This window comes from Ictidomys tridecemlineatus, chromosome 7 (genome assembly GCF_052094955.1).
Source record: "Ictidomys tridecemlineatus isolate mIctTri1 chromosome 7, mIctTri1.hap1, whole genome shotgun sequence".
In the NCBI taxonomy this organism is placed as follows: domain Eukaryota; kingdom Metazoa; phylum Chordata; class Mammalia; order Rodentia; family Sciuridae; genus Ictidomys; species Ictidomys tridecemlineatus.
Genome location: NC_135483.1, coordinates 111,230,764 through 111,247,949, shown reverse-complemented (window position 1 = coordinate 111,247,949; position 17,186 = coordinate 111,230,764). Strand labels below are relative to the sequence as shown.

The 17,186-nt window shown below is 37.8% G+C and overlaps 1 protein-coding gene across 1 annotated transcript in view; it reads left to right on the top strand.

Moving 5' to 3' along the window:
* Nucleotides 1-6,176: 6,176 nt before the first annotated feature.
* Nucleotides 6,177-17,186, top strand: part of Nxph2 (neurexophilin 2) — a 107,328-nt gene continuing 96,318 nt past the window's right edge. Inside the window, exon 1 of the mRNA XM_021720525.3 lies at nucleotides 6,177-6,903. Within this exon, the coding sequence (XP_021576200.1) occupies nucleotides 6,853-6,903 (51 nt within the window). The 5' untranslated portion in view covers nucleotides 6,177-6,852. The remainder of the gene's footprint in view (nucleotides 6,904-17,186) is intronic.

Below are 17,186 nucleotides of genomic sequence, written 5' to 3'. Positions count from 1 at the left end.
CAATAAGTGGAGAGAAGGCATTTGGTGCAATTATTACTCTGCCAGGGAAACATTAGACAAACTCATTTTAGATCAGCAAAGGAAGAAAATAGAAACCCCCAGATATTTAGAAATTGGAATTTTTTAAAACCGAATCCCAGTTGACACTTGTACTTTATCATGATAGGAAAATTAGCCTACTTGTTTCCTAACACAATTTCTCTATGAAGGTAGGGAGGTAGCACACGTTTGACATAAACTGAAATAAAACATGAAAGCAGCACTTGAATGGTAATGCTGAGGTCCAGAGAGATCAGAAAGAATGAAGAAGGCTCCATAAGCAACACATTGTAGTACTCATTGATCCTGCCAAAAGGCATGGTTATAAAGTATTTCACAATGCAGTGTTTTAACAACTAAAGGCCTGGTTGTAAACAAAAGATAGATCCTGATAACCTAAAGCAGGGAAATAGGACCCCCAAACCCCAAGCAGTAGCTACTATGTTTTGACAAGTGAAGATGTCCTGGAGTTTAAGGAATAATTGCACTTTCCTTTCCAGGTAACAAGTAGTTAAAAGATCTGCTCATGTGATTTTGAACCGTAGTCCACATGAAGAAATGTCAGGTCATCTACGCCAGCAAGAGCAGGTTTGTATTTAAAAAGGTGATGAGTACTAAGGTGTAGTCCAGGCAGATACAGAAAGTTTAAGTATGAGAAGTCAGAAGTCGAGAGTCAGTCAGGGATCTCTCAAATTAAAACTGGAGGCACGTGAGCAAGGAAAGACGATGTGAAGAGGAAAAGGCCCCTGAAAGAAATTCATGATAAAACTAAAGAAATAACTTCAAATTCCTTCTGTAGAAAATTGGTGGTGATGGAAAAACCAACTCATAAAAATTAGGAGATAGGTTTTCCTTCTCCACTCTCCAGGAGCAACTTTTCAGCTTTCTGAATCTTCTGCCCCAGCTTACTGTAATAAACACATTCTGGATGGCCAGCTCTGAGTTCGATTCAGTAATCTTTAAATTTAGCCTCAAATTGCCTAAAAGTACCTTCAACCTTTGATCTCAATTCATGTAAGCCACTAAATTCCTATCTGCTGTGGTTGTTTGTGTTTGGGCACTTGCAACCAAAAGTGCCTCATTAGTACATGGTAAGAAATCATAGGCAGAGGTGGTGAGGGTGGAGGTTCACTCCAGTCTCTTTTCATCCCAGGTAACAGTCTTGCCTCTTCTAGGTACTCTACATATTCTCAAATCAGGAAGTTTCCACTTGATTAGCTAGGAAAGAATTTTATGAATGTGCTTTCCCTTTCATAATCATTGTGGCACAGGAAGTAGGCACTCTGCAGCTCCATGCCATCCCACAGAGTAAGCCTAGTGTAGTTTGAGAGCCACTGACCCTGGGGGTTAACCTTGATCTACTATACCTGGCTATGTGACCTTGGAAATATCTCTTTCCTTCTCCTGGCCTAAATATCTTCTTGTATAACCTGAGCAAGATATTACAATTCTATGTGTCTAGGACTCTGTATACCTGCCCTGTCTCCATACATGAAGCAACATCCAGAGCAGTTTAAGTGATGACATACATTATATTTGATGTCCAGCTAGAAAAGGTGACTATTCAGTTAACTAATCATGCGTGCATGGACAGCGCACGGGAACACATGTGGAAAGATAGTGAAAGTGTAAAACAATGACCATGACCGACTTGGTAGAGATGTAACATTAGCATTCAGGAAGAAGCTCTCTACTGCCTGTCAGTCCTGAGTGATGTGCTCTTGACCCAGCTGCCCCCTCATCACAAGACCTACTGGGATCCTGCCTGTCTCTCTTTCCCTGTAGCCTCTCCTCTGCGACTGACAGTGGTGTCAACCACTAACACACTCCTGTGACTTCCTTCCAACATCCAAGACAAGAGAGAAGACGCAGTGTTGTAGTTACCAAAACTGGGGAGAAAAATAGTTTCACTACATCTGAAAACCTTGATTTGTATTGGAACACCAAATATATAATGCTATGAAACTATACAAATCCTCCAGCCATACCCAAATATCTCTAAAGAAAATAGCCAGCTCTGTCCTGAGAAGGTCCTATAGAACCAAGAATAGGTCCTAATGATATTCTGTTAAAGCTTCAGTGGATTCCAACAGTTCTTCCCCAATTCTATTTGCGAAGGAAGGAAGGAAAGAAGGCAAGGAGGCAGAAAAGGAGGCAATAATAATAACAACAATAACAACAACAACAACAAGTTCCAGGTAGAATAGTAGTTTTCAACCATGGTTGTATTTTGAAATCTCCTGGGTGAAAAATATTACTGTTCCAGCTCATGCACAGAGATGTTTAAGTTGCCCAGTGATTCCATTGTGCAATCAGGGTTGAGATGTAATGCAATATATTTTGTTAAATATTGACCCAAGAATATTCCGTTGCTCATGAAGAGTGGGACTCAAAAGGATTTTAGTTATTAAGAATTGCTACTGAAAAGCCCACCAGCCTCTTATTGCTGAAATCTAAGAAGCTGGAAGACTCCCTTTGTATTTTCTCTATTCTTTGGGGGAAGTACTGCCTTGCTCTCCAATCCTGAATCCCACTTCTCTGAGGGCTGCACAGTGGCCCTATGCACCTTGTCATTCTCCTTCCTGCTCACCTTTCTAAAATTATTACCGGATCAATGCTTCAGGCTCGGTATAGTGGGAACTCTTTTCCTGAAAGGAATATAGATTCTGTGGCTTTTAGCATCCATAGATCATTCCCACATCTCTTATTAGCTAGAGGTTCATTCGTTCACTACATCAAAACTTTTATAACTGCTGGCAAGTTGAAAAATACCTGAGGCAGAGTGATGAATTGGAAAAAGTAGTGCGCTGAGAATCTTAGAAACTTGAATCCAGTTACATATTTGCTCGTGCCTCTTTAGGTGACCTGAAGCGATTCACATAACCTTTCAAGCCTCTGTTTCCTTAAATGTGAAGTGGGAAAGTTGGATAATATCTCATTTCGGTTGCAACTCTGAAATGCCACACTGAATTCTCTTTTCCTATCCACCTTCTGGTAATGATGCTAATGAGCATTAAATGGTAAGAAAGTAACTAGAGGGGAAAAAAAAAAAAGCACAAGAAAAAAGCTAATGGTCCAGATAAGCCCCAAGTTGACAAAACTGCTCTGCAAGCATTGAACATATCCCTACAAGTTGCATTTTTAAAGACTACCATGGGATCATGTGATAGTAAAATTCAATAGTTGCTAGCTTCTGCCACTGGTTTATATGAGAAGATCATTCTTCCTCCCTCACACTATGAAAATCACCCTTACAGAATAAAAAGGCAATGAACTGATTCTATAGTTAAGTTGACCAAAGAGGGAGAAAGCTTTTAAAATTTTTTAAAAATTTTTAAAAAGCTTTTAAAATTTCTCTCTAATCTGCTAGGAAAGTTTTAAAATATTCAAACCCCAAGTTCAGTTCACTGTTCCTTCACAAAGCTCTGGCACCCACGTCTTTCCACTCTTTTCCTTCCAACTACCATGACCTTCTCCTCATGCCACCTCCTCCTCAAGACATCCTGCATTCTACCACTGCATATATCTTTATGCCTCTTGATGTATGACTTGTCTACTCCAAAAATGTTTTAAGACTCCTTATTTCCTGAAGATTAAGTCTAGACTGTTTAACTTGGCATTGATCTCTGTAGTGTAGCCCATAAACCTATCTTTCCCCTCATGTTTCCTCAACACATTTCTTATCCAGTCAGCCTGCTTTTTGTCCACCCGTCTTTCAGCTATGCCAACTGAAGTTCCTCTACTCTGCTTTTGCTCATGCTGTCCCCCCTCTATGTAACTGCCTTCCTGTTTTCCCCAACATAGACCAGTCTTGGTCATTTGTGGAAGCTGAGCCAACTAGCATTTCATCTCTTCCATAAAGCACTCCTGTGCCCTATGATGATCAATAATCTTCTCTTCCTCCCTCTGTTCCAGGCAGCTCTTAGATATTCCTGTATTGTCTACTGTGTTTTATTGCATTTTTCCTGGTTAGACCACATGATTCTAGAGGACAGAAATGTCTATTAAATGCTTCTACCTATCTTTCTGCCTCCCTCCATCCTTCCCTCTTTTGTTTTTCAATACGTCCTTCCTGTTCCTTTCATTTTCCTGTCATTTGTACAGTAGATTTTAGGCAATCTAGAAAGTGAGCAGGACTCACTATCAAAAAACAAAAACAAAAACAAAAACAAACCCCAGCAATACAGACTTAAACCAGTGAGATCCTCTGTATTTCTCTTTTATATAACCTGACCACTAAGACGCACAATGCACAAATTCTCTTGTGACCCTTAAATTTCAGCTTGGAATTCCACCTCCCTCAGTATGTTGGTTTGTGAGAAGACTTAGTGTTGCAAGAACACATATCCAAATTTAGGTTCCAATTTTACATTTTAATGTATAAGTTTTCCTAAAAGCACAGAAATGATCTAAGAAATATGAATATTTGAAAGAAAAGAGTGCAGTATTCCAGTATTCCATTCCTCTTAATTACCTATTTTGATGTGTTTAATCATGCATTCCTCATTTAGAGAGTTGGTGATAACAGAATTGCAAACTACTAAATTGAGAAGGGATCTTATTTTCTGGATTTACAGATGAATCATCTGTGGCTCAGGCACAGATATTTAATCTAAGTTACGTACCTCATCTTGCAAAGTTGTTTGCCCTCCTTCCCATTTGAATGGTACTTTTTCAGAAGGAGGTTCCCCTATCTTTACCAAATACTTTCTTTTAAGTCCTTTTGTTTCCTAAAGTTCTCTGTAAATAAAATGAAACCCTACCCAGAGTTGGGCAAGAAGTTCAACCAATAAAGACCTCTTTCAATTTTTGGAGAATCATACTTGTGATTCTAGGACAGACTAATTTTCTAGAAGAGGTAGAACTAAGCCTTGGTTAAAAAAAATGTTGTGGGTGAGCTATCGATTTAGATATTTAAACAGTGATTTTGTTTATTTTTTGATTCGATTCCAAGGAAGAGTCTAAAGCTCAGCAGAAGTGCTATAAAGATGGTGTATCCTTTGCCATAGGATGCTAGAACCCTCAAGTCAGGTTTGGCAGGGGCTGGGAAGCATACATGGCCCTTATTTGCTGCAATCCCTCCATTCAGGGAAGGAGGTGTACTGGAGGGATAACCCCTTAGGAGCTCAGGGACAATACACTTACCAAATCACACTGGGATCCCAGAGCACTCTTGAATGACCTCCCTCCCCTCTGCACAATGTCAGCACACACTGTGAAAGGATGAGTAGGATTTTCCCTACTCAAATCAATCCTCTGCCTACTTCAAGTATATTTCTGGACCAAACCCCTTCATTTTTATTCTGGAATTTTTTTTAAAAAGAACTTCTTTTGGGGGGCGGGGTGTCTTCAGAGTACAAACCAAACTACTCTTTTTGTTTTATTTTTTAAAACTTGGAAACAATCGCAATTGTACTTTTCTGCCTAACATGTTTTCTGTTAGGGCCTGGTGTCTCCAGATGTAAAGGCTAGCGTTGCCTTTCGTTTTCTGTTGAAGCAGCAGCCTAGACTTTCATCCCTGGAGAAGTGAATTTACCTCCCGGAACTTAGGTTTTCCATCTGTTCAATAACGGGGTTGATGGATGGCGGCTCAATTCTCAGCCATCGTAAACGTTGTGGGAGGCTGCGTGCCCCATTGCCTTTGAATGTCCAGCACAAGATAGTTAAAGGTTAAGGATCTCTCCAATGGAGAGTTGTTAACACAGAGGTCGAAGCACACGGTCAAGGTTTGCAGACTTGCTGAGCCTCGAAAATTCTTCTCTCCAAGATCTTCAGAGTGGGAAGCTGCAGCGTCCTCTCACCTCTATTCTGCTCCTCCTGCGCCCTGGCAAAAGGGACCCGCAGCGCGTCTCTGCCGGTCCCGATCACTCAGCTCTCTATACCTTCCCAAACCACAGTAAGCTGGAACCGCTACACCTAGCTCTGTTTTTCACTGCCCTGCCACTACCACTCCTCCAGGTCCCTCGAGGTCCGTATTACTTGCCAACCCCAGAAATCCTTCCAGCTGTGCCAGCAACACCTTATACCTCTTGCCCACCGCTCTGCGAGCGAAGCGCTGCTGCACAGTAGGGTACTCTCCAGGCGTCCGGAGCTCCAGTCCCACCTCCCCGCCCCAGTCTTTTCTGCTCAGAGCTCCACGCCCCGCCCCAGGACCCTACCGTCGCTTTCTCGGACGAACTCCCTTGGTGCTTTCCCGGAGCTCTACTTCTAGCATCCACCCAGGAAGAACCATTCCTTCCCCCCACCCCCTCAGATTTCCCAGCCAAAGCAAAAGCCAGTCAGTGAGCAGGGTGCCTTGTACAGCCAAGGCACCTGGACTGGCCACTCTTCTGGGCGGGGGCACAAAGAGGCACCCGACCTCTCGGGGTGCACCTGGCTGGGCAGCCACCTGGCAGGGCCGGATCCTGAGAATAGCTTTCCGTTTGAACCCGGGACCAAGACTCCGGAGTCGCTGCCTCTAGCCCTTGGGCACCCCCTGAGGTCACCCGGACCCCAACCAAGCTCGAGTACCGAGCGCGGCTGGAACTCCGCACAGCTTGCGGAAGCTCAGCGGCCCGACACGCTCCTTTCCGGCCCCCTCCTTGGAGGGGCGCGCGGGGGCCTGGAGAGGCACCTCCCGCCCGCCTGCCTACCCTCCCCTTTTTCCTCGCCCGCCCACCCGGCCTGCGCTGCGCGGCTCAGCGCTGCGCTGGGATTCTAGGAGGGAAGTGCGGCGCTCAGTCCCTGGCGTCCTCAGTCCTGCCCCCAGAAGTGGAGATGAGCGAGAGGCAGGCGAGGGCGCGCAGCTCCTGAGACGCCGCGCTAGCCGGCACCATGCGCCTGCGGCCGCTGCCCCTCGTCGTGGTCCCGGGCTTGCTGCAGCTGGTGAGTGCCCAGCCTGCTGCTCCGCTCTATGCGCTGGGGATGCGTTTCGGCGGGAAAATCACGCTGGTGACCGACTCGCAAGCGGAGCTAGGGGCTGCTTGAGAAATGGGGCTGGGGGAGCTTGGAATGAAAGAAGTTTTGGATTGCTTTAGGGCTTGAGGGAAGAAATGGGGACTCGAATAGAGGGGACCTAAACGCGAATGAGGGGCTTAGCAAAGGTTAGGATTTGAGGGCTGAGATAAAGTAGGCAGAAAGTGGCCAGAAGGGAGGTGCTGGAGAAGAAAAACGGTTTATGGATAAGGTCTGTAAGAGGGTGGGAGTCGATGGGTATGATGAGGATGGGTTGAAAGACCTTCCTGCATCCCAGAGATTGAGAGACTTGGCGGTTTTTATTTTCACGTGTTTGGCCCAAATGCCCTCAGACACTTCTTCCAAAACAGAGCATCATGTGTCCTATTTCATAGGGCTAGGTGGAGGCGCCTTGATGGGGGGAACTTATGCAAAAGACAGATTTTAGGGGGCAGCTTGAATTTCTCTTTATTTTCTGCCTGGCACTGGGGACTGGGATGGGGTTTTCTGCCGGCTGGGAACGCGAGATATAAATTTGGCGCCCAACTCTACGCAAGAAATCTTTAAATGGTCTTTTCTCAGAGACTTCTTTAACCTGGTCTGGGGATGTCCAGGAATTGGAAGGGTATTGAAAGGTGGCTCCGGATTTACTAGCGACACTGGGCGACTATTCCTGTTAGGACTCTCTGGGATTTCTCTTATACGCGTCATGCTCTCCTCCTCCCGATATATGGTCCTATATTATATACATGTTTTGCTAGTTAATTTAAGATCGACCCAAAGTAAGACCTTCGGAAGCAACTTTTGAATAATATTGTAGAAATAGACTGCTTTGACTTGGCCGGACTCTTTGATGGATTTCTCCTGGTCACTTGGCACCAGTCTTGCTCGATCTGGTACTATTAAAAGAGCTTCTCCCAAAGCCACGGTTTCTTTGATCCTCATACTTAAATTTTACTCACTTAACTCTGGCTATTAAAAACCAGATTAAAGGACCCAAGAACATACAGAAAAACAATCACTTCTCTTTCCTTTGCCTTTTAGAGGGAAAATCAAATAACTTATGAAAGTTTCTCAGTGACATGTACAATATTGTACAGGCAGAGGCACTTTCCAAGTGTCAAGGGTGGAAGGGTCTGTAAAAGGAATAGGAGAGACAACACCAAACAGTCTGTGGACCATTCTGTCACAACAGAGATTAACTTTACCTGCACAGTGCTAACTCAGACATTCTTCAGTGGCATCAAGGAGAAAATGCAGTGATATTCCTGAATGTCCTAGAATAAGCCCGCACATACTGGTTATTTACAATTCAGCATGTTAAAATAATTTTTACATCTAAAGCCCTATGCATCCAGAATATATACCACATTAATCTTTAGTATTACTTGCTTTAAAAAAATTTAATCTAAATTTCAATGAAAGGTGAGCCAACAAAGCAGTATTTGTAACATGTAAGAAAAAGCCTGGGGAGGGGGGATCAGGTAATTATTGTAGGGTTATAGAATACCTTCAGAAACCTTAGTTCATTAATTTTGCATTCAATGATTGTAGACTGTGTCTTTGCTCCATAACTGCTGTGTTAGGTTCTTAAAAATGATGAAATATATTTGGGCATTTGTTGGGGAAAAGTTCTCCTATCAGCTACTATTTTGGAAATGTTAGATTCCCCCCCACACACACACACACACACACTCAATAAGGACTAGGAAATGCATCTTAAAGGGATTATATACCCTCCTTAAGAGCTAGATTCTAATATTACAGCACAGATTGATTGATTACTTTTTAAGGAAGCTTATGTCAAATTTTAATCCATTTTTGGATTGTGCTGCGGTTGTAATGTTTTTTTCCTGGAGCACTTTATCATGGTAAGTGAGGTAGGTAGCTGCAGCCCTGTGATAAGCACACAAGCCTTACACTGCCATCCTCTTGGACAATAAAAGGCTGTTTACATTCTCCACATTCTTAGAGCTGTTTCCAGCCTTATAACACAAGGGGGTTAGGATGTGAAAGAAAAACAGAGTGGCTGAGCAGGGTAAATCTAAATTGTAATAATGCCCAATTCTACTATACCCCCACCCCAGTAAATATCAAAAAAGACAGATCATAATTTGTTCCTTTGGATGGTCATAGTTTTGTTCTATCTTTCCCAGATGATATTGAACTTGTTTTTTAAATCCTAAAAGCAAATGGATATTTTTTTTTAGAATTGAAAACTAGTCTTTTTTAGTATTCTAGGAAACATAAGTACTCAAAAGACCTGCTCTCTGCTATATAGATATTTTAAAACTTGTTGGAGGGGGAGGGATGGACTTACATTCTTTTGTAAATTGGGTTTTAGTCTTCCATCTTCATTGGCAGCCTGAAGAAATATACTTTTTTAAAAAAATGCTAAATATTTTAAATAAGTATTGGATTTATTTAGGCATATTCAACATTTATTTACATGAAAATTGCCTGTTTCATCTGAAAGCAGTAACAGGGAGTTGGCCCCAAATAAGTCTTCAACCACATTATGCTGTTAGAACAACTAGAATGTTTTTACTTATTTTTCTGATATTTAGAACTTTTAAGTAAATAATAAACTGAACTGATAAATATTGCGGGTGGCCTATGAAGAATGGGTGTATGCTCCCTGTCGTTGCTCAATTTTGCTGGCCTCTGTCCAGCCTTTTTAACAGATAGGTTGCTATACCTAATAAATGAGATGACTGGACACTTGCAAAATTTAGATACCCACATTGAATGCATTCTTTTTTTGATATTCTTATTCAGTAGCATTCTCTTTTTTTATTTGCTCTTTTTAGATAGGCATTACCGTAGAGTGTATTTTCACATAGTATACATACATGGAATATAACTTATTCTAATTAGGATCTCCTTCTTGTGGTTGTATATCAGTAACATTCATTATAAGAATATTGGTAGTACATTATATCTTTTCTGACACCCAATTAAGAAAAATTATTTGGAATTAATATTGTTAAAAAATGAGTGTTGTTTCATGACATTATACTCTAGTATGATGACATTTGCTCTATGTTGAGACAAAATGTAGAAGTGATTTAAAACAGGTTTGTTGAACATTTCAACTAGCTTTTCTGTGATACAGTGCCAAATTTATAAATAAAAGCTAAAAGTGATGTAAATAAGCAAATTTTTAGAATACTATAAAATAAGAACCCTTGTGATGTAAGAAAGTATAATTTTAAGTTCATCTTGTTATGTATTTTTGTCTTACATAGATATATAAAGGATATTTATATTTATTTTAACAAAGTAATGATTTTAATATTTGTTTAGTGTGATATGCATATTTATTCCTTGTTTTATATTTAGCAGAAGTTATAACCCATAACCATCATTCATTCAAAAATCACAATTTCCTTCATGTAGTACTAATCTATAAACATCAAAACAGCATTTCCCAGGGTAGGATCAATAGTCATCTGTTGGCTAGATGGCAATGCAGAGGAGAAAAAGAAAATACTTCCATATCATGGTTATGACTGAGAGATAGCTGGGCTTTAAAATTAATATATGAGCATCAATGTCTTAGAATTTTTAAATATATTAATTAAGATTGGACAATTAAGTCCTTGGTTCCAGCCATCTATCTCTCAGTAAAACCTGAATTTTCTTAACCTATTCTGAGATTATGGTACCTGGTCCAGTTTAAATGCCTTTGACAGAAACTGACTCCTCTGGGGAACTTACATTGCTTGATAGATTTCCGAATTAAAAAAGAAAAGCTTTTTTAAATCTTCATTCTCTATTTTTTTCTGAATTTTCTTTTCTTTTTATTGTTTCCGTTTAAGGGTCAGAATGCTAAATAAGGTAGAAGTCTTTTTTGAAAAACCTTTCAAGGTTTACATTGTCAGTTTAAAATGCATAGTTATTGCAAAGTGAATGAATTAAATGTTAATTTGTCATGTGCAACATGATGTTTTGAAGCATACATTTATAATATATTACCTATCTTTTATCTATTAAGGAGTTAATCGATGCATCTTGAATGGTTTACTCATTTAGTGGTAGCAATCAAAGGTGAATAAATGTGTCACAGGGTTGTGATTTTATAAAAGCTCTAGGATGTCTCCTACTGTTTACATATTCTGTAGACTCCTTTACCTGAAGCTTTGCTGGGTAAGGTTTGAAAAAAAAGAATTATAACCACATACTGAAGTGCCTACAGTTAAGGCTGTGTCAGCATTTCTGTGAAGAATCTCATTTCTATCTTAGCCATAAGCATTATTGCTGGTTAGAAGCTGGCATTTAATATCTTGATTTGGGAATCAATTATTTTAAAGCTGCTTTAAAAAATTGGCTCAAATGATTCTGAGCATTCACCCATGAGAGGTTGCTCTCTAGGTATGCTTATAGTGTGCAGGATGGTGATTTAGAAAACTAATTTCTGTATTATTGACTTAATGACTAAACTAACAGGCAGAATCCTATAGTTAAGACTTGCATATGATTATAACCTAAGTTGTAATAAAATTATTTTAGGTAATCTTTTTTCAATTAACCTATTTATTGTATCGTTGTGTGACTGTAACACTGTTTTATCAGAAGCCTTTTTTGTGGTGTCAGACTCAGGTACCCAATTCAGTGTTTTTATGAATCTTTATTTACTAACAATCTTTTAAATTTGTATTACTAGTGATATGACCAGTGGTGTGGATGACAACTCTATTCTTTATTTGCAAGTTCTGCTCAATAAAAAAGTGATCTCAAGTAATTTACAGTATAGATTTTTATATTATGGAAAAGATTCTAAGATTTAATTGACTGAAAATGTCTATTTTATGCTACTTTAATTTGTGAAACTCTAAATGTAGACCCACAAAAAAAAACTGTTTGGTTCAATATGCTATACAATTTGTATAATAAGGAATTCTGTTTCTTTATAGAACTACCATTAAAACTGAGTTTTATTATTTTAACCAATGCTATAGGAAATATTTTTTTCCTTGTCACATCATTCAAGAAATTCAGATTGTCATCTTTAAAATTGCCATTTTTGTCAATCTTTCCTTTATTAGACATACAGATCTATGGTAAGAGAATTGGGACATTTTATAAACTCAAACCACCAGAATAATAATGCTTTACATATTCTTACCCACTTTTAAGTTTCTTTTATACAGGTTATCACCTTCTTTTCTCACAATAAGACTAGAAAATAGAAGGTATCTTAAATGTTTCCATTCTTGGAAAGAGCAATGACTATAGTATCAAAAATATGAGTTCTATTTCTAAATAAATTGAACACTCAACAAATATTACTATCTGCTTTGACCTAGACTTTGCACTGAGACTACAGCAAGCAGTGAAGACACAACAGTAAACAAAATAGACCCAGTCCAAGTGTTTGAGTGAGATGTGTGGGCATGTATGCGTGGTTCAGGGAGATCACTTACCAGTCTCAGATCCCAAAAAACGAGATTAGTATTGATAAAGTATATGAAAAATTATTTCTATTATCTCTTTTTACAGATATATTATAATAGTGATTCTGGATTTTTCTTTTTATGAGTTACATCTTTAGTTACTGTACAATTTAAAATATTTCTTACACACAAGTATAATTGATTAAAATATATAGTTTACATAGGTTTTATGCTGTTAATCACATCATAAATGATATATATACTTAGAAATAGATATAAAATACTTTGAGATTGATTAGGAAAATTTAAGCAAAGGAAATCGATGAGCATTTTTTCAAATCATATAATCAAAATCAATACAATTTTAAATTAAAAGAGTGCATTTAAAATTGTAAATCACAAACATCTAGTCATTGTTTGAATTTAAGTAAAAAGTAAATTGACTCTCAGTTAAATTCTAATTATTAAGTTAGGTAACATTACAGATTCTTTAACCAGAAGACTAACAAGTGGCTTTTGTATGCCTCAATATAGAGTACAGCCTATTTAAAGCAGAAATCCCTTTAATGCCAAATGTTTCAGGAAAAATTCATAAAATTTTGTTTTATTTTATTTTATTTATTTACTTTCTGAAATGCTGAGGATTAAACCCAGGGTATTGTACATATATGCTAGCCGAATAAAACCACAATATTAAAAAACCCTAGAATGTGACAACTGTCAATAGGAAGAAACTTTCCTAAACTTTGGAGATAATCCAAGTGAAACAGAAAGCCTAGTCCTGAGGTTCATTCCAACTGTAAACAGCACAATGTCTTTCAAAATGAAACTTGACTTTGTGGTGGTGCTGTTTTGGGAGCAGATAAATTGATTCAAAGGCCATAAAAACACTTGCATATGTTTCTTTATGTAAGAATCAATTTGTTTTAAGTTGCATAGTGTGTATCTTTATCTGCTCAAAACAGTGACATAAGAAATCATGTAGATTTTATGAAGAAGAAGATCCTACATATTCTTTTATATGGCTATTAATAATGCCTATGATTTCTCTTCCTGAATTCTGTTCTTCATCTTTATGTATAGACTTACCTGGTGAAAGTGGTTGATGCATATTTTGAATTGTTAATGTATGTAGTAAGTAAATAGAGACTGAAAGGAACCATTACACATTGTGTAGAATGATAGCAATAATATGTATTAATAATGTTTTGCATTTGGATAGTCTAAACTTGAGATGACTAGGAGTGGGTTAAGGACTAGGGCCACAGAAATGGAAAGGAAGGTGATGTTTTCAAAGACATGTTTTCCATAGTCTTGAGTTTATATGTTGCTCCTATATTGATGACTTTGAGTTTCTATTCCATTGGTTAGGTTCCAAACCATATCTCTGTAATTTACTATTCATTTTGACTTGGATATTGTACTACCAGCTCATGCTCAACATGTCCAAAGCTAAACTCCTTTTCTGAACAAGTGCCTTTCAACATTCATGGATTCCATTCTTGAAGTCACCACATCTCTGTTTTTGACATCTGGGTCTTTGTACTACCGACAAGTGACTTGGTGTAAATCACTATATAGTTTATGAAATTCCTTCATGTATTTGATTCCATTGTCATCTTCACATCCCCCCTGAAAGGTAAGTAGAGCAATAATTATATTCATTTTATAGCTGAAGACACAAAAGCACCACAGATTTCAGAGGCAGACTATAGCTGCATGAATGGTAGATTGAATTGTCCGCCCCGTCCAGCCCTTGGCTCATGGCAGCATCCATTTGTAGCAGACTGTGGGATACATGATGAGTGCTGTCTTTCTAGTTATTCATCATGAATGCCCAGAATGATGGACTTGAGGGGCATTTCTCTGAAATGCCCTTTTCTGCTCAGCAACAGCACTGAAGTGGAAAATCTCAACTCATTCCTATAAGGGATATTTTAAACAAGTCTTGCCACTGGTCAGATAAGTTAAACAGAATGTATACAGATTCTTGCAAGATGATGCTTATTCTATTTTGCATTTAACCTCACATAGTATACTTGCCATATGTTAGCCTATACCCAGCTTTCATGTTAAATTGATAGCTAGTAAATGTGGCTCCAGATAGCATCAGCAGAGGATTTCAGAGTTGCCTTAAGTTCTCAAGACTTCTTCTATAGCACTCCAGATAGGAAACATGAGAAGCAGTCAGGGAACATGTAGGTTCAAAGGCTGCTTAATCCTGGTTTTCTAAGGAACATGAGGAAATGAGAAAAAACTGGTGGGAACTGGTCAGTGTCCTCATTTATAAAGAATTCAAGGGCATTATATAGAATTTTGTTTGGCCGGTAGCATACTACTGTTGCTCTCTTTATTACTTTTTATGAAAATATGTATTTTATTATAAAAGTAACATTTATAGTGGGGTTGTTAGTCTTCATCCAGATTTGGGGATGGTCTTTGACAAAATGCAGTGAGAGCCACACATGCTGTTTGCTTCTTCTGGAAAACTCTTCACTGATGACTTAATGTGCCGAACTGTGAGAAGCTCAGCTCCTTTGCCCAGCTCTGATGTGTAATGGATACTCTGGTGTCCCTGCAGGAGCAGGCTGAAGCTACCCTCTGCGGGACTTTGTCTCAGATAACACACTTCCATGGCTTTCTCATGGTCCTTCACCTGCCCCCCCCCCCCCAACCCTCCACCCGGCTTCCTTTCAGGCTTTCCTGGAAGCACTCCAGTTATAAATCACTTTCACTGAAATATTTGTATCAGTGAACACTTCAGGGGAACTTGACCTAAGATTTCTGTTTAAGATTTTTTGCAGTATTCAGACATGTTTATAGTACCATAGTCACCCTACCTGCTTTCTGCTACTTCACAGCTCACACTCAGGAAGAATCACTATTCTTAGTATAATTTTTTTCAAGATATTATAGATATGTGTGCTTTTGTCATAATAATGTCATGTACAACATAGTGTTCTGTAACATACTTTTTAATGCAATGATGTGTTTCGGCCTTTTTAATACTATGTAGAGCAAATTCATAGTATTTCCTGGCCTGGATGCACCATAATATAGTCAGTCCTTAATTAATATTTTGATTGTTTTTAATTATATAATACATTTGTAAGTATATCTATACAATAAATTCCTAGAATTGAAGGTGCTGGCTTGATGTTGAGAATGTACAATTTGAATTTGTGTAGATATAATGTTTTTCCTAAATAATTATAGCAATACTACTCACAAGGTATGTATGTTCCTATATCCCTTCCAGAATATTGGTGGTTTTTCTAAACATGCTGGTCTATTACAGGAAAACACTTCATTGTTTTAAAAGTCTCTAATATAATATTCATTAGAAATGTAAAGTGTTTTTATGTTTAATAACCATTTGTATTTTTTATTTCATGAATTTTCTTTTTAAATAATTCACCATTTTCAGTTGTCTTTTTGTTCGGAGCCTTTTAACTTTTATAGTTTCTTTTTAATATTTTGCATAATTGGCCTTATTTTATTTTTCCTAGATGTTTTATACATTATGGTACTGTTATGGATTTTTAAAAAATATTTATTTTTTAATTATAGGTGGACACAATAACTTTATTTTATTTTATATGGTGCTGAGGATTGAACCCAGTGCCTCATGCATGCCAGGCAAGCGCTCTGCCTCTGAGCCACAGCCCAGCCCATATTATGGATATTTTTTATGCCAACATTTTAAATTGACTTTTGCTGGAAGAAAACTCTTTATTTTTGTATATTTATGCTTATAACTGTTCTATTTCTGAACTGGATTATTAGTTCTAATAATTTTTATTTGATTCTCCTGGATTTTGTCTAGACAATCATATCATCTGCAAATAATGTTTGGCTCTTCCTATGGAACATTATATCTCATATTAAAATTTTCTTAGTATAATGGATAGAACCTTCAAAATATTTTCAATAAAACTGAAATTGGGTGGGTTTTTTTTTTTTACCTATTTCCAACTTTAATGAAAGGTGTTAGTAAATATGAAAGTTGCTCTTATTTTCTGATAATCTATCAAGCTAAGAGTACCCTTTCATATCCACATTAAAATGAATTTATATCAAGACTAGAGGTTGATTTCAGATAACTTTTTTAGCATCCTTCTTAAATGTATATATTCTTAAATGTTTATTTTTTATTTATGAACAATTTTCCCAATATTAATCTGTTTTCTGTATTTTAATAGACTGATGATATTTCTGTTTTTACATTAGTACATTAGTATTGCATTAGGAATGCAGAGTATATATTTATAAGTGAAATACAGCAAATGTGAAACATTTCAGGTTTTTGCATCAGGATTATGCTAGGATCATAATTAGAAAGACTTCCATTTTTTTCCCACTGAGTTTTGGAAAAAATTAAAATTAAAATTGTTTCTCTTTGGAAGTTTGTTGATAATAATTGTAACACTTTTAAGCCTTTCTGCTTTGGCAGAGGAGATTTTTTTTTATAAAACTTTTTCTTTTCTTTGTCACTACATATCCATAAATTTCTTCAATCTTAATTGATTCCTTTTTATTAATTTTAAAAGAAATTTATACAGAGTTTATTTATTTAATATGAAATTATATGTACTATTACTTAAATTTTTTAAAATGTACTCTATAATTGTGAATTTGTATACTATATTTCCTCCCAATTTTGTATTAATCATTTTTGAACAATGAAAGCTAAGAGACTGCCCTCATTCTGTCTCTGGGTCTGGCAATGTAGATAGAAGGCTTCTGTGGCAAATTCAGGTAAAAAAAAAACAGGTAAGTTACTAAGTGGTCCAGGCTGGATTGAGTCTAGGGTAAGCG